The 26,143-nt window shown below is 38.8% G+C and overlaps 1 protein-coding gene across 3 annotated transcripts in view; it reads right to left on the bottom strand.

Annotated features, from left to right (window-relative positions):
* The window catches only part of pik3cb (phosphatidylinositol-4,5-bisphosphate 3-kinase, catalytic subunit beta), a 60,217-nt gene extending 34,378 nt beyond the window's left edge, over nt 1-25,839 (bottom strand). The window contains exons 1-7 of one of the 3 annotated variants that reach the window (XM_028961896.1): nt 25,507-25,839; nt 11,424-11,494; nt 10,261-10,432; nt 8,911-9,139; nt 4,266-4,489; nt 3,993-4,172; nt 3,711-3,878 (exon numbers count right to left, since the gene is read on the bottom strand). In XM_028961896.1, coding sequence (XP_028817729.1) covers nt 3,711-3,878; nt 3,993-4,172; nt 4,266-4,489; nt 8,911-9,139; nt 10,261-10,404 — 945 coding nt within the window. In that variant the 5' untranslated portion in view covers nt 10,405-10,432; nt 11,424-11,494; nt 25,507-25,839. The remainder of the gene's footprint in view (nt 1-3,710; nt 3,879-3,992; nt 4,173-4,265; nt 4,490-8,910; nt 9,140-10,260; nt 10,433-11,423; nt 11,495-25,506) is intronic. The other 2 variants (XM_028961897.1, XM_028961898.1) reach the window with 2 other exon arrangements.
* Nucleotides 25,840-26,143: the final 304 nt, after the last annotated feature.

Below are 26,143 nucleotides of genomic sequence, written 5' to 3'. Positions count from 1 at the left end.
GCGAAGGCATGTCCAAACTTTGACCGGTACTGTGTATATCATAGATATAAATATACACTGATCATAAAGAGAACACTAAAATAAGACAGACATTCTAGATTCGAATAAATGAAATATTCTTATTAAAAACTTTGTTCTTTACATAGTTGAATGAGCTGACAACTAGGGCTGCAACTAACGATTATTTTAATAATCGATTAATCTATCGATATTTTTTTTTCATCGTAGAATCGGATAAAAAAAAAAGAAAAAAAAGAAAAGCATTCATTTCCAACCCTTTATTCTAAAACAGAACCAAAATCTTTAGAAAGTGCACAAACATGTTGCTCCTTGAGCTGTTATAATAATAATAAAAAAATAAAAATTGACTAACACATGTATGCTTTACATCTGCCAAATATAGACTTTTTTTTTTTTTTTTTTAATAAAGTGCCACCTGAGCTGCCAGAACGATAAATAATTTATAAAAAAAATAAAGAACAATACAAAACCAGAAAATTTAACAGGATTTGTTTGAATGTCAGAACTTGTTCTCTACACTACACTGCAGATGCACACACTCGCAGATGCACACACACACACACACACACACACACACTGCAAAAAATGCTTTTCTAACTTAGTAGTTTTGTCCTGATTTCAGTCCAAATCTCTAAAAAATCTTAAATCAAGATACATTTACTAGACACATGAAATAGCATAAGAAACGATGTCTTTGTTTTCTGATAAAACATCTCAAAATTAAGTGATTGTTTAAAACAAGCAAAATTATCTGCCAATTGGGTAAGAAAACTAATCTTAATGAGATATAATCTCAGACAGAAGTTTTAATCATCACTTAATTTTCTCATGCCATTTTTCTTGTCTAGTAATCTTGAATTAAGATTTTTAGATATTTGGACTGGAAATGACACAAAATTACTAGGTAAGAAAAGCTTTTTTTGCAGTGTAGCTATACATGACAACAGATTGAAAAATGAATGGTCCAAAAAAGGCTAGTGAATAAAAACATGCCTTTAGTCTTTTAATGCAAAATAACTATAGCACCCCTGCTTTACTACTGTTATTAACGAGCTAACGCTAACTTGTCATGCCTGTCAAGCTGGATGACGGGTAAACATAAACGCCCTTTTCCAAAGCGACTTACAATCAGTAGTTACAGGGACAGTCCCCCTGGAGCAATTTAGGGTTAAGTGTCTTGCTCAGGGACTCAATGGGCGAGTCGTCCACGCGGAGAACAGTCTGAACGCTGTTTCATCCCCCCTCCACACCTGTAGGTGGCGCTGTAAGTCCCCGTCTAGTTCTCCTCCGCAGCGAGTTAAACACCAGCACCAGGGACATTACGTTCCTCACTTCAAAACGGAACAAAAGTAGGATTCTGTAGCAACTTACCCTGCTGCTGAGCCCCCTTCTTCCTCCTCAAACACTCCAACATGTTTGCGTTTCAGGTGCAGGATCATTGCCGTGGTGCTCCCGTGCCGTGCCATGTTGCTTTTGCATATTTTCACGTAGATTTCTCTGCCTCTGCCATGTATCCTCTAACTCCGCTCGTTTTTTTTTATTTTTGCTCCACCCTGTCTATGAGGCACCAAACTCTGCTAGCATCTGAGTGTGTTCACTCTGCTCCGCGCTACAATAAAGTTTTTTTTTAATAATCAAACGTCTCCGCGTCGTTCGTTGCCAACTGTTTTAGTGCTCGATTTTTATCGATTCAATCGATTCGTTGTTGCAGCCCTACTGACAACAAAGACACACAAAAATTATTGATGGAAATCAAATTTATCAACTCATGGGGGTCTGGATTTGGAGTCACACTCAAAATCATAGTGGAAAAACACACCACAATCTGATCCAATTTAGATGTAATGTCCTTACAACAAGTCAAATTGAGGCTCAGTAGTGTGTGTGGCCACCACGTGCGTGTATGACCTCCCTACAATGCCTGGGCATGCTCCTGGTGGCGCATGCCAACTCCTGGACACTGTGGTGCAACGTGGATGGAACGACATATGATGTCCCAGATGTGCCTGAATTGGATTCAAGTCTGGGGAACGGGCAGGCCAGTTCATAGAATCAATGCCTTTGTCTTGCAGGAATGTTGGCACACTCCAGACACATGAGCTCTAGCATTGTCTTGCATTAGGAAACCAGGTAGCATGGTTGTTGCCCTCCTACGGCCTCCTCCACGTCTCCTGATGTACTGGCCTGTCTCCCGTCTCCATGCTCTGGAATACCCTGACAGACACATTGATGTGGTATCCTGGATGAGCTGCACTAACTGAGCCACTTGTGTGGGTTGTAACTACCACTCGAGTGAAAGCACTCCAAAGCTACCAAAACATCAGCCAGAAAGCATAGGAACTTAAAAATGGTCTGTGGTAACCACCTGCAGAACCACTCCATTATTGGGGCTGTCTTACTAATTGCCTATAAGTTCCACCTGTCTATTCCATTTGCACAAAGCAAAACCACAACCCTGTGGATAACAAAAAAGGTAGTATCCGCCATCTTCCAGTTCAGTGTGTTCATAAACTGATCCACTGCAGATGCCCCATCTCCCAAAAAAAAAAACCTTCCCCAAAAGAAGAAATCTCTATCAGGCAGCAGGTTTTTACCAAAAATGACTTGGTAAATTTTTTTTCTCATTCACCCTTCCTTCAATTATCTGATGTATGCCAGTGCCGTATGCTTTAAAAAAAACAAACAAACAAACAAACAAAAAAAAAAACAGCCCAACACCATGATGTTACCATGACCAAACTTATTGGTATGGTGTTTTTGGGGTGACATTCAGTGCCTTTTGACATTCAAATGTGGTGTGTGTTATAGCATCCAAATAACAAACTTTAAATGTTTCAACATACTTTTTCATCATAATTTGAATTTTGCACGGTGAGCATGCATACAGTATATGGCGGTTGAGTGCATTACTTTGACTGTTTTCTTTTAAAGAATTGTGTGCAAGTGCTCCTTGGCTTTTGGACAACTCTCCTGATGATTTTTGTCTCATCTCTGTCTGAAATATTGTGGGGAGCACCAGGTCATGGGTGGTTTATGGTCATATTATGGTCCATTTCTGGATTATGGCCCCAATAGTGCACACCTTCAATAGTTTAGAAATTCTTCCGTAACCAATGGAATCAGTATGTTTCAGTATGAGAAATCTCTCTGGTTTTATCAATCATAAGATGTTTCTAGTGTGAAACCTTTGTAATAAACGTCTTTTTCATAAGCCATCAGTTGGGCCTGAACGTGCTGATATTCATTTGTACTACATCTTGTTGCTGATAGATCAGGTGGTATGATGACTATGATATTTTTCCCTGTATATTTGTATTTTATTTCATCAAATCCCATTGTAAGTCGCTTTGGATAAAAGCGTCTGCCAAATAAAGTAAAGTAAAGTAAATCATTGATGATTGTACTGTATTGTACTGTATTGTATCAGCAAGGTCTAAATTTAATCTTTTTGGGGAGTTTCAAGATGTGCTATTTAAGCTCTTTTTAAAAACACAAAGGAACAGCTAATCTTGAGGATCATAAGAGACAACAATCAGCAAAGTTAAAAAATCTTAATAAACTTCAAAATCGGAAGATGCCCAGCACTGCCATCAGAACTGGGAGAAACCCAAGTACTGTCCTTATAATGCCTAATGAACCATGAATAACAATATAAACACACACATTCACACACAAACACAGGTACTTACAGAGGGAGGGCGTTTTTTGGGGGGCAGTGGGAGGGGGGCATTGGACTGTTTGTGTCCACAAACAGAAGCAATGCAGCCCAGCTCCCTCTCAAACATTCCCCTAAGCACACTGCTGTGCATCACAGTTAGGTGAGGGCTCTCCTGTGCCAGCAAACACTCTCGGATGTACTGCACACACACAAATATTAGACATATTCCCAACACATAGTAACTTAAGTTAAGAAATGAATTATTCATTGTTATGTTCTATGCTTGTTTAACATAGAACAAAAATATGTATACCTTGTATTGAATAAGCGGGTGTTCTTCAAACAGGATCTCCAGTTTGCTGCTTATCCGAAGGATGTAGTCACTCAGGCAACTAGAGTTGTTATGGCCATGAGTGTTGGCCCACTTCCTGAGAGCCAACTCTAGCAGAGTGCGTACAGTGCAGCTCACATCAACCCGAACACTCACAGTGTCCTGAAAAAAGTTGCAGTGTGTCATATATTAGCAGCTATAGAAATTCCTGGATAAGTGTGTCTACATGTGAGTAATTCATTATTCACTGTGCACCTGTGACTGGTCATAGTGCATGGTAACTTTGATCCCATCCTCACAGAGCTTTTCAATCATTCCATCAACTTGCCCAACCTCCAGCTGGGGAGAGAAGTGGGTACGAAGCCACTCCTCCCATGACATCACCTGTATGCGCTGAATTTTCTCCTTGCTGATTTGCTGCATCTTTGTGCGGAAGTCCTTTATTTCCTGGTCCTGTAATGAATCAAGCTCGTGCAAACCTGAAGCCAGAGAAACACAGAAGAAATAAATTTTTAAATCCACTTTCATTTTTTTTTGTAAGCCAATACAAGCAAAGAAACCAGAAGCATGAGTTTAGATACAGAATTTGAGGAAGCCCTAATGTCAATCAATCGTCACAGAATTGCAACATAATAAAGTGATGTTATGGTGTGAAATGTGGAATAAAAATGTTTAAATACACTGCATAAAAAGACAACTTTTTATTGTTCTATAATAAAAAAATAATAATAAGCAACAATAGTGGCAGAAACCATAACCTCTCAATCAAATTAACAAAGGCAATTGAACCAAAGCTGTTTTAATTATTAAGAATTCAATGAAAAGATTCAAAACGTGCAAAAAAAATATCCTGCAAAGAAAACTGCAAGCATCGCTGTGCTGTCTGGTGGAGGATGCACTGAGGAATACAAATGGCCCAATTGGAAAGCAACTGGGTGGATCTTGTCTGTGAGGGGGTAGAGGCCACCCCAGCATTCCTGTGCATCTGCTTTTCAATGTGCTAAATATCAGAATAACAAAAAAATAGATTTTTTGTTTACTTATCTAAGTCAGACATTTACATACACTAAGATTACTATGCCTTTAGACAAAGGCATACTAAAAAATATAATGTACATAATTATTCTTATCCATAAAGCCAGATGTTGACAATTTTCAACTTAGTCGTGAACAAATGTTTTGAGAATGACACAAATATTGATTTTCACAAAGTTACTATATTTCTATTGAAAATTACATTAAGCTTATGCAAAGAGTCAATATTAGCAGAGTTGGCCTTTTTCAAGACCTCTGCAATTCACCATGGAATGCTGTCAATCAAGTTCTGGGCCAAATCCTGATTCATGTCAACTATAATCAGTGCTTGAAGTCAAAATTTGTGGGTTTTTGTTTGTCCATCTGCCTCTTGAGGATTTACCACAAATTCTCAATTTGATTAAGGTCTGGAAGTTTCCCAAAATTTCAATGTGTTCCCCAAGCCACTTAGTTATCACTTTGGCTTTATGGCACGATGCTCAATCATGCTGGAAAAGGCATTGTACTTCACCAAACTGTTGCTGAGAAGTTGCTGTTGGCGGATGTTTTAGTACCATTCTTTATTCATGGCTGTGTTCTTAGGCAAAACAGTGAGTAAGGTCAATCCATCGGATGAAGAACAGCCCCACACACAAATGGTCTCAGAATGCTTTTCTGTTGGCATGAGACAGGACTGATGGAAGCGCTCACCTTTTCTTCTCCGAACAACAATTTTTCCAGATGCCCCAAACAATCAGAAAGGGGCTTCATTAGAGAAAATGACTATTTATGCTAAGACTGCAACAACGAATTGATTGAATCAATATAATTCGATAACTAAAAGAGTTGGCAACGAATTTCCTAATTGATTCGTTATGTCGCGCGACGCGGTGACGTTTGATTATTAACAAAAAAACTTTATTTGAGTGCGGAGCAAAGTGAACACACTCAGTCGCTCTCGCGCACAGATACTAGCAGAGTTTGGCGCCTCATAGACAGCGCGGACCAAAAAAAAAAAAAAAAAAAAAAAAAAAAAAAAACCACAAGCGGAGGTAGAGGAAAGATACATGGCAGAGAAATCTGCGCGAAAATATGCAAAAGCGACATGGCACGGCACGGGAGCACCACGGCAATGATCCAGCACCTGAAACGCAAACATGTTGGAGTGTTTGAGGAGGAAGAAGGGAGTTCAGCAGCAGGGTAAGTCGCTACAGAATCCTACTTTTGTTCCGTTTTGAAGTGAGGAATGTAATGTCCCTGGTGCTGGTGTTTAACTCGCCACGGAAGAGAACTAGACGGGGACTTACAGCGCCACCTACAGGTGTGGAGGGGGGATGAAACAGCGTTCGGACTGTTCTCTGCGTCTCCGCGTGGACGACTCGCCTATTGTGTCCCTGAGCAAGACACTTAAGCCTAAGTTGCTCCAGGTGGACTGTCCCTGTAACTACTGATTGTAAGTCGCTCTGGATAAGGGCGTCTGATAAATGCTGTAAATGTAAATGTTTACCCGTCATCCAGCTTGACAAGCATGACAAGTTAGCATTAGCTCGTTAATAACAGTAGTAAAGCAGGGGTGCTATAGTTACTTTGCATTAAAAGACTAAAGGCATGTTTTTATTCACTAGCCTTTTTTGGACCATTCATTTTTCAATCTGTTGTCATGTATAGCTACACTGCAAAAAAAAGCTTTTCTTACCTAGTAATTTGTCTCGTTTCCAGTCCAAATATCTAAAAAAAAATCTTAATTCAAGATTACTAGACAAGAAAAATGGCATGGGAAAATTTAGTGATGCTTAAAACTTCTGTTTGAGATTATATCTCATTAAGATTAGTTTTCTTACCCCATTGGCAGATAATTTTGCTTGTTTTAAACAATCACTTAATTTTGATATGTTTTATCAGAAAACAAGACATCATTTCTTATGCTATTTAATGTGTCTAGTAAATGTATCTTGATTTAAGATTTGGACTGAAATCAGGACAGTTAGAAAAGCATTTTTTGCAGTGTGTGTGTGTGTGTGTGTGTGTGTGTGTGTGTGTGTGTGTGTGTGTGTGTGTGTGCGCATGTGCGAGTGTGTGCATCTGCAGTGTTGTTTAGTGAACAAGTTCTGACATTCAAACAAATCCTGTTAAATTTTCTGATTTGTATTGTTCTTTATTTTTTTTATAAATTATTTATCATTCTGGCAGCTCAGGTGGCACTTTATTTAAAAAAAAAAAAAAAAAAATCTATATTTGCCAGATGTAAAGCATACATGTGTATGTTTTTTGTGTTAGTCAATTTCTATTTTATTTTATTATTATTATAACAGCTCAAGGAGCAACATGTTTGTGCACTTTCTAAAGATTTTGGTTCTGTTTTTGAATAAAGGGTTGGAAATGAATGCTTTTCTTGTTTTTTTTAAACCAGTCTGCTACTCTAACTCAATCAGCATGACAGAATGATCTCCAGCCTTGTGTTTTTCAACACTCTTACCGGTGTGTTCATGAGAGGATCACTGAAATGATCTCAGCAGGTCCTTTTGTAGCAGGGCTGAAATGCAGTGTAAATGTTTTTTGGGGGGATTAAGTTAATTTTCAAGGCAAAGAGGGACTTTGCAATTCATCTAATCACTCTTCATAACATTCTGGAGTATATGCAAATTGCAATAATAAAAACAGAAGCAGCAAACTTTGTGAAAACCAGTATTTGTGTCATTCTCAAATTCTTTGGCCATGACTATTTACATAGTCATTAATTACAGAAGAACATTTAGAACATAAAAATTATACTCAATGAAATGTCAATAAAATCAATGCATTCTGGCACTAATTTAAATTAAATGTCTACTAGTTAAAAGTCATCTCTATAGTCAAATGTAGATTTCAGTTCAGACTGAAGAAAAAAAAAAATAAAAATTGTTGATGTGCTCTAGCTTGCTTAGAAACAATACCAGTATAGCTTATCAAAGTTCATAATCTATGTTTAATAAATTAAAATAACATTATTAAAAATACTTGAGAATAAAATCTCCCATTGTCCACTGCCTTTGGGAAATAGTGCAGTAATAATGCAAATCAGGGCATTAGGAAAAATAGGAAGAGAGGAAAAGAAGAATAAATGTTATACTATATTACACTCAAGCAAAGTTCCTTCTTTTCCCAGTAATTAAATAAATACATGACCATTTATAATTATAAATGGTCATTATAATGCATATATTTTTTGTGCGAGCCACGGAATTGTTTTGCATGTAATATGACCTTGTCTATCCACTGGTAAGTTAGGCTAATTAGCGACACTGGGTAACACTGCTTGTCCAAATATCCGTGGTGAAACTAAATGCAGAGGAGGCTTGCAGTAGGCTGTGGATATGACATTTTTCCCTTTTCAATTAACTGATTATGATTATTGTCAAGAGTTGAAACATGTCATACCCAGGAATTTGAACATGTGTCTATGAATATGAGAAATGTGTAAATGTGCTTTGAACCAGGACACTATTGCCCCATATTTAAAAAAATAACTTACATTAAACTAGTGGTTTGGTTGGCATATTTGCATAGCTGCATTTTAATGACTAATGACTTTCTGTAGATGCTGAAACCTATGTCAACCAAATGGCAACCAAAAACATTCCCTTAATGCAGGATATCTTGATATTGCCTGTCCAGGGCAATAAATCATTTTCATTTGCATCAAAGCAGCTGAAGATGATTCACAACCATTTCTTCTTCCTAATAGAACAGACTAATGAACCTAATGAACCTATAGTTTAATTGACAGTTTAATTGTTTAATTTTTTTTTTTTTTTTTTTTTTTTTTTTAAAAGGGATCACTTCAAGTTTTTAAGGACAGGTACTATATATTTTGGTGTCCATGTGTGAGAGAGGAAGTGACTATTACCTTTTCCTATCAGTACTCCAATTTTGGAGTCAAGCAGGCGCTCGTTGTGCCCACCACTGCGAGTGACTACACGGAGAACTGGTAAGAAGGGTCTGACATCACATAGTCGACGTGTCTCATCCTCCAGTTCCTCATGCACAGCTGTCTGGTTAACACACTCGAACATGTGCCCCTCCATTGCTCCTAGCAATGTGAACAAGGGGTATCCTGCAGCCTCCTTCCATAGCAGCTGCAATAAGATAGGTAAAGCACATAAAATGAGAACCATACAGATTACAGCACATAACTGATATATCAGGCCAAAAAAAAGAAACTGTGTTTATCATCTATACTAGTCAGCACTAATACAGAGTCAATGCTGTGCCTGACATTCTACTGCATTAACAACGAAAAAATTAGGTAAAATGTGCACCTCACATTTTCTCATTGGGATCAGGGTAACTGCAGGTTTTAGGCCAAATTTAAGACTTTATAGGACCTTTTTTTAAGGCCACTTCATCAAATTTAAGGTCTTGCACCAAATACATTTGTCCAAGGGCCAGAGTACTCGGCATATACTCCGAGGGCCAGAAGCTCTTCTAAAATACAAAATTAATTTATATATTATTAATCTGCAGAAAAAAATTTCTTTCATTTTAATTTATGTACATATTAGGAATATTTAGCATGTGTTATTTTGTGAATATTTTTTTATGTTCTTTTAGAAAGAAAGACGCGATGTGTGACGCAATGTTCTGACGCGATGTTCTGACGCGACCTTGCTTTTTGTACAGAATACACTTTGCACAGAAAATCTCTTGGGTGTCAGCTCATCATTTGTGGTTCAAGAAACGAAATCAAAAAGTTACACAACGCAGAAGAACCGCTACACTATGATGACTTTCACCTTGATGTTTTAGCGCGGATGTATACCTAGCCGAATTGCACTGTAGGGGGCGAGAACGAGTCTTCAAACTGTGAAATTACCACATCAAACGTGACGTGGTAACATGGATGCAGCTATTTAACTGAATAAACAGTTGGTAAACACAAGTACATTTTATTGAACATAATTTATTTTCATCTCCAATTATCATAGTAGAACAGCTTCCTCAAGCAGTTTGTGATGCATTTTGGAAACAGAAGATAAGCCCCTGGTCTAATGCGCCACCTGGCTTGAGAAACCCATTCTCAAAGACTTACTTTTAGTCATTATTTGGGTAGCACACATGTTCAGGGCCACATGGAACGCTCTGGCAAAACTGCTATTGTGCATACCTGAACAAGCCCCCACCTCCCACACAGTCAACCAGAAAATGTCGGCGGGTCTTCTAATTTTACAAAAATTAGATCTTATGTGGATATACCCACCTGTTTGATATGCTGTATCGTGGCTTCCCGTGGAACCTCCATCTGGATGTACAAGCCTGTGGGAAGGAGGAAGTCCACACTCACATGCTCCACCTCTCCCAACTCTGCCCATAGATCCAACACATCCATCATTGTGGGAGGCATGAGCACAGAGCCTTAAAACCATATGGACCTACAAAATTCAACATCCAGTGTCAACCCTGGAAAGATTCAATTCCAAAACTTACAAACTATATGCAAGTTATTAACATATTTTATACTATATGTTAATTAATTTCATTATGCTACAGTTTATAAATATTTGCACAATTAATGCAGCTGCATTTTGTTCTGCATTTTTCTTCTTGTGTGGGGTTTGGCCTATGACAGGGATTAAAATTATCTTTTGCATGGGATTTTACATTATTTTTAAATGGAGGCACAACGAGAGTAGAAATCACATGCAACTAAAAAAATATTTAAAATCACACTCCCATATATTTTTATAAAGTAAAGTATTTTTGGACCTACAATCTAAATTGGACCAGTCTCTTTCCAATGCTTGTTTATGAGATTTATTTGCATTATAGCAAGCTTTAGTCTTAAGAATTCATTGGAAACTATGCAATTAATTTGTTACACTTTTACTTCATTAAGAGGCCTGTACATGAACTGTAATTGCCTAGAAACCTTTAACATCTTTTGTCATTAGGTCCATAATGCAGTCAGTTGCTGCTAATTATTATGAAACATTATTCTAGCATTTAGCAAATGTGAAACAGGTAAATAATCAGTCAAGTTAGGCATGTTGGCTCCCTAAAAAAAACTATTTTCATTAATAAAGTTGGAAATTTCAGTTTTATGTAATATTTTCCATACTAGCCCCACCACCACCCCTCAGCTCCTAGTGCCAGTTAGATAGCTGTCAATGGTACAAAACTAAGGTGCAATGGTCTAGCAAGAAAATCATTTGACTCTGAAAGGTTGTGGGTTCAAATCCCAAATCAAGGTGCCAAATGAGGCCCATTTGAATAAGGTAACTTCCCCACACACTGCTCCCTGGGCACATTTCATGATAGGTTACAGATTGCACCATGTGCTGTGCTTGCTGACAAAACAATCACTTTGACATAATAATTAGCATAAGATTTCTAGTGTACAAGCAGAATTATTAGATTACTCACCTGATGTACATACACCCAGTCACACTTTCTCAGGCTTGCTTAGATGTCAGTCATAATCTGGTAAAACACATCTGGGAAAGAAAACATCTCTCAGACTGAGTGCATGGATTATACAGCTTGCTAGAGCAGTGAGTAATCAGCGTTTCTTCCTCATCACATGTTCAAGTTACTGTTGTTAGTCACTGCCACTACATATAATTTTAATGTTTCTACTTCAGGAACATTGTTCCTTCAGAAGTTGTTGTCCATGACCAGTTGCCTTTGGACAGACAATGACCTTCAAACAGCACAACCAGGTACAATTTAATGTTCATGAGCTTTCTTCTGCCACTCTGAAAAAATATAAATTTATATCCAGTTATATCTCCATATGCAATCAGGTATGTTACATCCTGCTAAAATATTAATTCAAAATGTACATATTTAAAAATAAACAAATAAATAAAAAGCCATAACAATTTCGTCATACAGCAAACTTAACCTTGGTAAAAACCTTGGTCTCTAGACTAAAAATAAGCAACAATTTACACATATGACCTGGAAAAGAATCAGCTAGCCATTAAAACATTCCACTTCTGAAACACTCCTGGTGGGGACATGCAGATGAGTCACATTGCATTCTAAATGTCAAAAATTGTACAAAACAATTGGCTGGGAGAAAAAATTGCAATAAATAGATGCAGGCAAAATACCACTGCACACAAAACAGCTGATTTTTAAAATTAACAAATAATCAAAAGAAATTGAGAAAATAACAATTCTTCACAGAAATGTTTTACTTTTTATAAATAAACAGTCAATATGCACCAGCATCCTTAGAGTAAAATCCCACCTTCAAGAGCATCAAAACACTTCACAATTTTGATCTTACTATTAGACTTCTGAAGGAAGTTCATAAATGTTCATAAGTGTTAAGTTCTTAAGACTGATTCTAAATAATGCCTTGTAATTTCTAATATTTGGATTTTGTATTCTGTATGTGTTTTGCTTTTAAATGTATTCTGTTACATTGCACCCATATACACTCTAGATAAATATTTATATAAATGTGAGTTTTAAAAAAAATGAACTGCAATAAATTTTACATAAATATACATTATATACATTTGGTAGCCTAGTGGGTAACCCTGGTTCAAATCCCGCTTACATTGTGTCTCTGAGCAAGACACTTAACCCTAAGTTGCTCCAGGGGGGACTGTCCCTGTAACTATTGACTAAGTCGCTCTGGATAATTTTTTTCATTTTTTGATGGAAGTGAAGTGATTGTCACTTGTGATACACAGCAGCACAGCACACGGTGCACACAGTGAAATTTGTCCTCTGCATTTAACCCATCACCCTGTGTGAGCAGTGGGCAGCCATGACAGGCACCCAGGGAGTATTGTGTGGGGATGGTGCTTTGCTCAGTGGCACCTCAGTGGCACCGTGGCAGATCGGGATTTGAACCAGCAACCAACAACAACATCAACAACATTTATTTCTTATATAGCCCAAAATCACATACAGTATGTCTCAATGGGCTTTGACAGGCCCTACAGTTGACCCCCCCCACACTTGACCCTTCTGCACACAAAAAAAAATCTAGGAGAGAGAAAAAAAAAGAAAGGAAGAAACCTTGGGAAGGAGTGATACAGAGAGGGACCCCCTTCCAGGGTAGAGTGAGCCTGCAAACGGTGTCAGTGCAGGGTTGGATATGATATAATAATAAGTCCTACGGTTGTAGGGTTGGAGAAGTCCAGGATGTATTCAGTGTCATGGTCTAGATTACGTGTCCGTAATGATGTTACTGGTCCATTTGAAGATCCCTGGAGCTGTAGTTGTAATTGTGGTGGCTGTGGTGATCCTCTGGTTTGTTTCATGTTTTGTCCTTGTAAAGCAGTTGTCAGGAACCAGGATTTATTTGCTGGTCTGATCACTGGGGTCTGCCAGTAGTCTGGGTGCTTGATTCTGTGTCTCGGAGAAAAACAAACAGAAGCAGCGGCAGACGGTTGGACTGTACGACCGATACTGAAATATGTGGTTATAGCGGTATATTGGTGCTACAGTGGCCCGGTACCCTAACTAGGACAGCCTAACTGGTGAATTTAACTTTGTCTGTGTCTAACAGGGGGACTCTGTGATAAACTGGACTTTATAATTGACACTGCGTCAAAATCAAGTGAAATGAGGGTCTAGGACTTTAGCAAAAAGCCAGAGAAAACAGATAGGTTTTGAGATTGGATTTAAACACTGAGACTGTGTCTGAATCCCGGACACTGACAGGCAAGCTGTTCCACAACTGCGGAGCTCTATAGGAGAAGGATCTGCTCCCAGCTGTGACCTTCTGCACCTTTGGTACTAGTAGTGACCCCGCACCCATTGATCGAAGGGGGCGTGGCGGTTCGTAAGGAACCAAAAGTTCACTCAGGTACTGTGGGGCGAGACCATTTAGAGCTTTATAGGTCAAAAGTAGGATTTTGTAGTCAATCCTAAATTTGATGGGTAACCAGTGCAGTGATTGTAAGACTGGGGTGATGTGGTCAAATTTCCTGGTTCTGGTTAGAACTCTGGCTGCAGCATTCTGTACTAGCTGGAGTTTACTCATGCACCTACTAGAGCATCCAGACAATAATGCATTGCAGTAATCTAACCTTGATGTAATAAATGCATGGACCAACTTTTCTGCATCATGCATTGAAATTATATTTCTTATTTTCGCAATATTTCTAAGGTGAAAGAATGCTATTCTAGTGACATTATCTACGTGCGAACTGAATGAGAGACCTGCATCAATGATGACTCCTAGATCCTTCACTTCAATACTCGCTGAGATAGAAAGGCTATCCAGGGTTATTGTGTAGTCAGCCAGTTTATGCCTGGCTGCTTGAGGCCCGAGTACAAGCGCTTCTGTCTTGTCAGGGTTTAACAGGAGAAAGTTGGTGAGCATCCACTGTCTAATGTCCTTCAGACAATTCTCTATTTTGTTCAGCTGCTGCCTCTGGTCTGGCATTGCTGACAGATACAGCTGTGTGTCGTCAGCGTAGCAATGAAAGCTAATACCGTGTTTGCGGATAACGTCGCCTAAAGGTAACATGTATAGAGAAAAAAGTAACGGACCTAGGACAGAACCTTGTGGAACACCAAACTCTACTTTACTGTGTGAAGACGAAACACCATTGATGTCCACAAACTGATATCGGTTCGTCAGATATGATCTGAACCATTCAAGGGCTGTTCCCTTAAGGAGAATAGCGTGATCAATAGTGTCAAACGCTGCACTCAGATCAAGCAGGACAAGCAGCGAGATGCGTCCCTGATCAGATGCCAACAGCAGGTCATTAACCACTTTAACCAGCGCTGTCTCAGTGCTATGATGAGGTCTAAATCCTGATTGATATACTTCGTGGATATTGTTACAGTCTAGGTATGTGCTCAGCTGCTGGGCTACAACTTTTTCTAAGATTTTTGATATGAACGGAAGGTTGGATATCGGTCTATAATTTGAAAGCTGACTGCGATCAAGATCCGGCTTTTTAATCAGGGGTCTAATGACTGCTACCTTGAACGAACTTGGTACGTGGCCGGTGCTAAGCGACGAGTTAACAATTTTGAGGATAGAATTTATAACATTGGGTGCTATTTGCTTAAGGAGCCTTGTTGGAATCGGATCCAAAGCGCAAGTACATTGATTTGATGATGAGATTAATTTGATTAATTCATGCTCTTTAATAGGGTTAAATCGTTCTAATCGGTGGTCTATTAGAAGAGTATTTTCCATGGAAATATCGGCGGAGCTATTTGTTGTGCTTTTAATCTTCTCTCTATTTGCGACAATTTTCGTATTAAAGAAATTCATAAAATCATCACTACTATGATTATATTGAGTGGTCGCATCCGTTTCTGTCTTATTCCTGGTTAGTTTGGCTATAGTTTTAAACAGGAATCCGGGATTATTTTTGTTTTTGTCTATTAACGAGGACAGATATGTTGATCGAGCCGCGCTAAGAGCCTTCTTATAGTTAAGTAGGCTCTCCTTCCAAGCTATTCGGAATATGTTTAATTTACTTTGACGCCATTTGCGTTCTAATTTCCGGGCGGTCTTCTTAAGCGAGCGCGTGCGATCATTATACCAAGGAATTAAGTTTTTATCTCTTATTATCTTCCTTTTGAGGGGAGCGACTATATCTAACGTACTACGCACTGTTAATTCTAGACATTTGGTCGCTTGGTCAAGTTCAGCGGGGTCTGACGGTGAGTTTATCAGCGTTGATAAATCTGGTAAGGTATTAATAAACCTCTGTGCCGTACTTGATGTAATTGTCCGTTTGTCTCTATAACGAGGGGGATTGAGTTTTTTGTGTCTGAGACATATTTTAAAAGCGATGAGGAAATGATCTGAGACCATTTCAGATTGCGGAAGAGTAACTATATCTTCTATATTTAAACCGAAGGTCAACACAAGATCGAGCGTGTGACCACCTTCGTGAGTAGGTCCTGTTACATGTTGGTTAACTCCAACTGAGTCTAATAAGGACAGGAATGCGGTTCTTAGTGAGTCTTCTAATTTATCACAGTGGATGTTAAAGTCGCCGACAATTAGGGCTTTATCCACAGATACAACTAAGTTGGAGACAAAATCTGTAAAGTCACTAAGAAACTCAGAATAAGGTCCAGGGGGTCTATAAATAATAATCAATGGAATGAATTTAGGAACCAAGCCAGAAGCCACATTGGCACCCTAGTGCTAGTGTGTTAAGGTTAGCCATTTTATTTTTAAGTCAATGTCAATACTATTTATTCTTTGTAAGCTTATTAACCAAAATTTTTAATTTAACCAAAATTTTTACATATTTAGATTCAGATTTCTTTAGCCTGATCAGACAGATGTGTGATTAAATGGTCAGTCTGACATATTTACAAATCCAAACAAATCGTGAACACAGCCATGCGCATACCCACATAAATAGAACCTCATCGTTAAAAATTTCTCATCAGCTAACTGCTTCCCAGGTCATGAACTGCAACAAAGGTCTTTGTAATAAATATCACTTGTAATGCATTGTAAAGTATTTGTCCCTATTCTCAAAAACTAGTTTTACGCACTGCTTTAAAAAATTAAAGGAACAATTGTGATCTTAAAAAAAAGAAAAAAATCATGCTGTAAAACAATACTGATATGGAATGGATAATGTGTAAGGAACAAATGGTCGCCACAAATGGACTAAACCAATGTTTTGGGATAGTTTTGAAAATATCATATGTATATTCCACATATATGTTCCCCATTCAAAAGAACAACATAAAAAAATAAATTGACTAAAAAAGAACAATAAAAAAATATATATATAAAATGTGATCTAAATTTGATTATACTAGCCTCACACAGAGATATCAGTCCTCGCAAAAATGACAGTCAAATCACCAGCACGAAACCACAAACCATTTGTTTTAGGCTGTAGCAGAGCACATGGCAGGGTTTCTACAAAAGTCCTAAATTCAAGTTTGCAAAAAAATTAAAAATAAGACCTTAAAATATCATTAAATCTAGAGTTTAAAGGTCTTAAAAATACTGCAAACTCAAAAAATAAAAAACAACAAGCCTTCAATTGGAAAGTAATCCATTGGTGTCAGTGTGTCAGTGTCCAATTTGTACTATTTACCTGATCAGTAACCCAAACAGTGAGTATTCGGTTTAGGTTGTAACATGGTGGCTTTCGAAGTACGCGTGCAGGTGCGGAACTGATCGGGCAAGTGGTACCAAATGGGTACTGACAGCACACAAGGAAATAACCAGGGGCGGTCCTAGCCTGTTTGGTACCCTTTGCAAAAATTCATTATAATTTTAAAAATCACTAAATAAAATCGTGGAATCCTGGAAGGACTGCATGATAAAATATAAACAAGGAGAGGTTCATATAAATATTTTCTGATATCAGATGAATGTTATATAATAAAATGTTATATAATCTCTCACATCATACAAATACCTGGTATTTCACTTAAAGTAGAATTGCCCAGATATAAGCTGTAAATGTAAATGTAAATGTTGTAAATGTAAAATATTCTAGTATATGGTTACCGTATGGTCACGTATCTGAAAAAATTATTATACAACTTCCTGCTGTAGTGCTTTTGCTATGGACATGTTACCCTTTCAAAAACAGTTGTATTATTTAAAGTTAATTTAGAAAAATGTACATTGAAATACATCATTTCAAATTATTTACTGCAATATATACAGTGTAATATGTATGGCTAAATTTACACATCAACAAAAATGGCTGGGTGGGCAGTTAATTCCTCCTCTCCAACATGCAGATGTCTTTTGATTCATTAGTAAAACCAAACATAACAAAGGGATTGAGCCCCTCAATATGAAACAGTTCTCGGATTCAGTTCTCTCTCTGAAGCAGTTATCTCGCCGCCCGTAGAGGTGCAGTTTTTTGGTTGTGAATTGGGCTGCCAATTAATTTATTCACTGTTGGACATGGTCCTGCAGTTTTTTGGTGATGTTTGTTTGTGTGCATAGTGTTGGTGTTGTGATTTGTTTAGGTAGATTTCATTTTGGTGTGCCTTTAGTTGAGATTCTCCACATTAAGATGATATGTATAAATTGGTACATGTTTATGGGTTTTAATATTGTGCGCACTGTGCTGCCCCCAGGGACGGGGGCCTTAGCTTTTTACAGTTTTACACTGTTCATTTAAGGAAAAGGTCTAAGAAGAAAAATTAAGGTGGTCTAATAATTTAGAGCAAATTGGTTGAAAATATAATGCCATATTAAAACTGCAAGCAGTGATGCTCGGCCTGAAGCATGCCACACTCCTCGAGGCGTGTGCGGAACACCGCTTTCATCAAATGCGTAAGACGATGATGTTATCAATTCTATTAAGTTTGGTGCAAATCAGTTGATAATTTTTCCAGTAGGTGACTCTGCGGTTATTCCAGTAAATTTGCGCACTAAGTCTTTACACTTCTCAAATCACCAAAAGTTTGGTCCAGATCGGTGGATGTTTTAAGCTATTTTCCTTTTTCCGCTGCCTCTGATCAATCATATGAAGTTTGGTTCAGATTGTATTTTGTATGTGCAAATAAAAGCGACTTCCTATTCCATGGCGAATCATCGAAATTCAGCACAATGCCATGGGTCAGCATTGAAATCTCAAAAAAATCTTCTGGGTCTTAAGGCTCTCCAGATCAAATCTGAAGTGTGTGTGCGCGTGTGTGTATATGTGTGTGTGTGTGTGTGTGTGTGTGTATATATATATATATATACATACACACACACACACACACACACACACACACACACACACACACACACACAAGCAGTGCGAAAAATCCTTTGCAATTTAACGTCACAGTGTGGTGTGGCCTGTTATATAAGCGTGCTGAAGAAGCAGGAAACTCTCTGGAGCTGAGAAGCAGGAAACATGAGTTTGTATGGTTGCTTGTTAAGCCAGACACCATGAAAAAATGGAACATGAAACAGGGAGCGTTGTATGAAGCACTGCCTAGGCCATAGATCAAGAAAAGCTCCTCTACACTACCTTTACTCACACATCTATATATAAACCTCAAGCATACACAATATATTCTTTAAAAATGTCCTGTGTGATGTGCACAAAGAACTATGTGACTGCGCGACAGAAGTAGTATGTGTTCGAGGAAAAAGTTGTGAATGTGTGCAAGGTTTGTATTTAGATGCATGAAGAAATATATGGTGAGTGTTCAAAGTTACTATGTACATGCGTAAGGAATACATAGTGCATGTGCAAGCTAATATTTATAATGAGGACCGTGCAGAGAGCATTGCCATTGGCGGGCTTGCCCTGCTGGTCCCACGGATCTGGACATTCAGACAGAACAGCGACAGCGGATTTTACCATCCTGGGAGGAAACACTGAGTCAAGCTATTATATTTAATTATATTTGATTAATATTAGAATGGCATCTTAACAAGTAACACTTGATGCTATTTCTACACATCCTATTTTACCCTAAACAAGTTTTCAGCAGCCCAAAGCTTATGAACCCTAGTAAGAAATTTCTCATCTGGTAAGAAAACTGTCATTCATCATAAACCAAAGCACATGTGTTGGGCAAGACAGGTACAAGTGAGAATATTTAAAAATTTTGAGTGCACACAGAGATCATCACTACATACAGATTTAAAACAAATTTCCTCACTGTAAGACTCGCTGAACTCCTGGTAATATGGGTACTACAGCCTGCTGATCGGCATTTAAGCTGGAACGAACCATTCTAATAAGGAGCTGCAAATAAGAAGCTGACTTCAGCGTAGTCTGTGACTATTTCATTATGCCATTAATTCAATTAATGGCTTGACTCAGTGCTTCCTGCCATTTTTCCAGGATGGTAAAATCCACTGTCGCTGTTCTGCCTGAATGTTCATTGTGTGCACCGTGTGCTGTGCTTCTGTGTATCACATGTGACAATCACTTCACTTTGATTTTGCACAAGGTTTGTATATAGATGTGTGAGGAATATGAAAAGTGAAAGTGAAGTGATTGTCATTGTGATACACAGCACAGAACACAGTCCACATAACGAAATGTGTCCTCTGCTTTTAACCAATCACCCTTGGTGAGCAGTGGGCACTGGGGAGCAGTGTGTGGGGATGGTGCTTTGCTCAGTGGCACCTCAGTGGAACCTTGGCAGATCACAGGGCCGCTTCCTTAACCTCTAGGCCACCACCGCGTTTGGCCAGTATAATCTAAATATCTCCTGTTGGCCATACAATTTATATAGCACAGTACTAATCTCCATCAAAGGTATGGGTTTGGGGAAAAAAAAAGTAAAACGGTGTATGTGTGAGGTTTGTTTGTAGATGCGTGAGGAATATATGGTGTGTGTGCGCAGTTACTATGTAGATGGTAGTAGGCTAGTGGGTAACACACTCGCCTATTAACCAGAAGACTCAGGTTCAAATCCCACTTACTACCATTGTGTCCCTGAGCAAGACACTTAACCCTAAATTGCTCCAGGGGAACTGTCCCTGTAACTGTTGATTGTAAGTCGCTCTGGATAAGGGCGTCTGATAAATGCTGTAAATGTAGATGCATGAGGAATATATGGTGTATGCATGTAGTTTGTATGTAGATGCGTGAGGAAAGATAGTGTATGTGCAAGCTTTTCTTGATATATGGCCTAGGGGCACCTCATAGCATAGTTTACATGTTGTTATTGCTGTTGACCTAAATGAAAGAGTTCTATGTATTTTATGATGTCAGCGGGACCAGGGAACGCTTCAACCTTATTAAAGAGCATGAATTAATTAAATTAATCTCGTCGTCAAATCAATGTACTTGCGCTTTGGATCCGATTCCAATAAGGTTCCTTAAGCAAATAGCACCCGATATTATATCATCAAAATTGTTAACTCGTCCTTAGCACCGGCCATGTACCAAGTTCGTTCAAGGTAGCAGTCATTAGACCCCTGATGAAAAAGCCGGATCTTGATCGCAGTCAGCTTTCAAATTATAGACCGATATCAAACCTTCCGTTTATATCAAAAATCAAAAGTCCAGCAGATGAGCGCATACCTAGACAGTAACAATATCCATGAAGTATATCAATCGGGATTTAAACCTCATCATAGCACTGAGACAGCGCTGGTTAAAGTGGCTAATGACCTGCTGTTGGCCTCTGATCAGGGACGCATCTCGCTGCTTGTCCTGCTTGATCTGAGTGCAGCGTTTGCACTGGTTACCCATCAAATTTAGGATTGACTACAAAATTCTACTTTTGACCTATAAAGCTCTAAATGGTCTCGCCCTGCAGTACCTGAGTGAACTTTTAGTTCTTTACGACCCGCCATGCCCCCTTCGATCAATGGGTGCGGGGTCACTACTGGTACCAAGGGTACAGAAGGTCACAGCTGGGAGCAGATCCTTCTCCTATAGAGCTCCGCAGTTGTGGAACGGCCAGTTGGTGTCCGGGACTCAGACAGTGTGTCAGTGTTTAAATCCAATCTCAAAACCTATCTGTTTTCTCTGGCTTTTTGTTAAAGTCCTAGACACTCATTTCACTTCACGTTGACACAGTGTCAATTATAAATTCCAGTTTATCACAGAGTCCCCCTGTTAGACACATACAAAGTTAAATTCACCCTAGTTAGGCTGTCCTAGTTAGGGTACTGTACGGTGGCACTGTAGCACCAATATACTACTATTACTACACATTTCAGTATCGGTCGTACAGTGCCACCGTCTGCCGCTGCTTCTGTTTGTTTTCTCCGAGACACGGAATCAAGCGCCCAGACTACTGGCAGACCCCAGTAAAGAGACCAGCAAATTAAATCCTGGTTCCTAACAACTGCTAAACGAGGACATAGCATGAAACGAACCAGAGGGTCACCACAGCCACCACCACCGTTACAACTACAGCTTCAGGGATCTTCAAGTGGACCAGTAGCATCATTATGGACACGTAATCTAGACCATGACACTGGACTACATTCTGGACTTCTGTAGGACTTATTATATTGTACAAATCATCACCAGCCCTGCACTGACACCATTTGCAGGCTCACTCTACCCTGGAAGGGGGTCCCTCTCTGTATCACTCCTTCCCAAGGTTTCTTCTTTTCTGTGGAGTTTTTCCTTGTGTGCAGAAGGGTCAAGTGTGGGGGGTGTCAACTGTAGGGCCTGTCAAAGCCTATTGAGACATACTGTATGTGATTATGGGCCATATAAGAAATAAATGTTGTTGTTGTTAACCATCTGGCCACAAAGTCCAAAAAATGTCGTATTTCGGACTAGAATAATAAAAAAATTGGGGGAATTGCGAATGACTCGTAGATCCCACTGAGCCAAGCCATATGTCAAACCACACAAAGTGAAAACTAGACAACCTGATATGAATTCAGTTGTGTGCACTTCATTTTAGTGCAAATCCCCCCAAAAATCTGGGTTCGTTTTCCCAACCCTGTTGTTGGCACAACACATCCAATATGTCAGACCGTGACTCTCGACAAGCCCAAAGGTCTTGCCTCGATTCCCGGGTCACTAGCTTTGACAGCTACCCACATGGTGATTGGCCACTGTTGTGAATCCGTGTGGTGATGCAACTAATTTTCTCGAGGAGTGGGCTTCTTGAGGAGTGATGCAACTAATTTTTCTCGAGGAGGTGATGTAACAAATTTTCTCGAGGCCGGTATAATCAAAATCTCTCCCGTTGGTCATACCATTTATACAGCACAGTACTAATCTATGGGTTTGGGGAATAAAAAAGTTAAATGATAGTTAGATCAGATTCAGCTTTGTAATTGTACATGTACAAGGCAAATAATTATTTAGGAAAGCAGTATTGAAAGTGCAGCTAAAATGACTAAATCAATAAAATTATTTTAATTTGTAGGAAGTACCTAATATGTGGTAAACTTTCATGTTAATTTGTGATAACTGATACAGCTTTCTGCTCCTTCTATAGTAGTAGTAATAAGCATGTGCATCCTTTTACAAATACCTGGCCTAACTCATAGGAAGAATAATAAGAATAAAAAAAAAATTTAAAAAAAAGAGCTCAGTAAGGCTTTTAAAAAAAGAAAAAAAAAAAAAAAAGCCTTTTTGAACTTGGATTCCAAACAAAACATACTATTTTTGTATACTTTCAATGAACCTTAAGTCACCTGTTTTGTTCTTTTTGCACTTACATTTGAATTGTTTTTTTTCGTGATTAAATACATATATCATTTGTGTGTGCCACATCCACATCCAAACAGCAGAGTCACTTAGTATTTTCAAACAGCATCTTATGACCTTCCTCTTTAGAGAATAGAGAACTAGAGAACTCTGGTAAGAAAAACTACAGCAGAGTCATTAGTTGTAGCCCTACTAGTAAGTGCCTTTTGCTATTCAAATAATACAATGCAAGAAAGGCAAATGTAATAATGTAATAGCTATTGTAATAATTTACATTTACATTTACAGCATTTATCAGACGCCCTTATCCAGAGCGACTTACAATCAGTAGTTACAGGGACAGTCCCCCTGGAGCAAGTTAGGGTTAAGCGTCTTGCTCAGGGACACAATGGTAGTAAGCGGGATTTGAACCTGGGTCGTCTGGTTCATAGGCGAGTGTGTTACCCACTAGGCTACTACCACCCATTATAATTGATAATCACAAATTTACAAAATTACAAAATCTATTAACTAGGTATATAAAAAAAATCTAAACAACTCTACATCGTCCATTACCTCTTAACTATTTCTCTGTAGGGTTGCTCAATGTTCACAAAAAACAAAAATCACAATTACTTTGGCCAAAATGTAAAGTACAAAATGTACAGGGGGAAAAATATATTAACCATTTACTCAGGCATTTTTTACTATTAGTAACACCACCTATTCAAATAGTGCCTGATTTTATTATTGTCCCATTCATGTATTTTTGGCAATATGCTGGTATCCAGTATTGATGAATCAATGCCATTGAGTGATTGAAAAGTTAAGATTCTTTATAGCATACACATTTGTTATAGTACAGCTGGCAAAATTGTTATATCCAGAGCAACATATTGTGATTCCCAAGCCTAACAAACATTAACATGTACATCACAAAGAAAGAAAGAGGATATACTGCAATGAACCAATGATATTTCAATAAAATAAAAAAAAACACTTCATACTATGATTAAATTTTAAGTACAGACTTAACAATTAAGTTTTGTAGACTAATAATCTCTGCATAAAAACACACAAACACACTCTCCATCCAAAATAAAGCTATTCAAATAAATGTAATTATTGTAAACTCACACACAGGTCTCTTGTTGGTTAATAAGTTACCAGATGCTGAAGGACAAAGAACAGCTTTATTTCAAGTGAACTTCTGCATGGTTTTGTCAAACATACAGCTCCTAAGCTGAGTAATGCCTATTTTAATTTTGTGTGCTCAGATTTAACAATAATCAAAAGGTAACACGGACATGCTGTCTGTCACAGAACACATTAACAAAAATATCCCTCTGCCTCTCTTATCGGAATACTTCCACAAGTTGAGGCTTGTCCTGCAAAGACTAGCACAGTTCTTCACAAATCTCAGTGTGTATGTTGTGTGTGTATCTGAGATAGCAAAATAACAGACAGCAAAACAGTCATCAGATCTGCACAAGACTATCACTCACAAGTGTCAGCTGTAATTTCAAATGTCAAATGTTTTTGGAGTGTAATGTGTTCATTTATATTAATGAAAAGGCATGAATCTTAATCTGCAAAATAATCATCTATGCAGGTCTACAAATAAAATGTTTGTACGTAACTCATTCATGCTCTCTTAATAAACATGCAACCATGAATAGACCAATTATTTCAATCATGTGTCATATGTGTATTTGTGTCCCTCCTACTAGGCTGTGTGAGGGTCTGATGAAATCCCTATTCATTGCCTGATGACATCACCTCCCTGACCAATACTTGACTCTTTCTGTCTGTCTCTTTTGCTCATACAGAGACATATATAGCTTATTTATGTTATTTTGTGATATGCATGTGCCTTTAATGTCGTATTAATTAGGGAGACCAACTGGATACAGGCACAGTCTCTCACCTGGATAACAGCATGCTGACCACAGTCAGGCAACATAGAGAGAATGGTCCAATTCACTCACATAGGACGTTTAAAAAGTAGGGGGGAAAGCAACAGACTTGGCTGCTATTACACTAAAAGCTTCACACCGTTTGCTACGGAATAAACCTGGGTTTTCGGGTGAGATCCGATTTGTCCGATATCCCGCCAACAACCGGAATCATTTTTCGTTTTGTTTTGCCACAGGCTCGCACGCGCTTCTTCTACTCATTCACACAAATGCCAGCGCGTGACGCTGGCGCGATCCTCAACTTTTTTACCGAGACCTCGCGAAAAGAGCGAAAATAAGGCACGCACTGTTGGCCTACACGCACACACGTAACGAGAGCTTGTTTGTGTGTGTGTGTGTGTGTGTGTGTGTGTGTGTGTGTGTGTGTGTCTCAGTCTCTGTTTGAAGGGTCAGGTCCTCTCTCCATGGATCTCTATATGTCGGTGCACAGAGCCGGTAAACGGATTCACACCCTCGTGACGTCGGAGGGAGCTTTAGACTCACCTCAGTAGAGGCGTTTTTCGGTGGTCCTGTCAGACGTCGGTCCTGTCGTATGCGGAAGCGTCCAGAAAGTTGCTTACGCTGCAGCTGTTTAGAGTTCCAGTAAATCCATTACAACCGGGGGATGGTTTAGAACATGAACGACTAGAAAGAGGCAGCGGTCCCGTTTGCAGATGGGATGACTTCGCTTGCTTCCTGCTTTTCCCCGTTTCAGAGCTGTAATGCACACTCTTTTCTTGTTTCCGCTCTATCCGACTGCCTTCCCCTCCAGTGTTGGGAAACCTCGACTGAGATTTCACCCGGAAATACAAGACCGCTCCCCTAACGGCCTCTCCTATGACTCCGAGGTCTTTAGAATGGAGAAGTCACGGCGCCAGTCACAGAAAGGGGCAGTCCTTTATAGGCGTGAAATCCACCACTGACAAATGACCAGTAGATTAAGTCACCAACGGATTAGAGGGGTCATGTGTGCATTTCTGTATTCTTAAAAGGGAAATGTGACCATTCTTCCAGCGTGAACATAAACACAGTTGTGACTTTAATCTCAGAACCACGGGTACCTGTAAACCAGGGACATCCAGAAGGTGGTGTAGTGTTCAAATGCACAGGTGGAGAAGATGGAAGTTCACATCAATATGTC

Source organism: Denticeps clupeoides, chromosome 19 (genome assembly GCF_900700375.1).
Source record: "Denticeps clupeoides chromosome 19, fDenClu1.1, whole genome shotgun sequence".
NCBI lineage: Eukaryota > Metazoa > Chordata > Actinopteri > Clupeiformes > Denticipitidae > Denticeps > Denticeps clupeoides.
The sequence above is the reverse complement of the archived record's forward strand: the minus strand, read 5'-3'. Positions and strand labels throughout refer to the sequence as shown.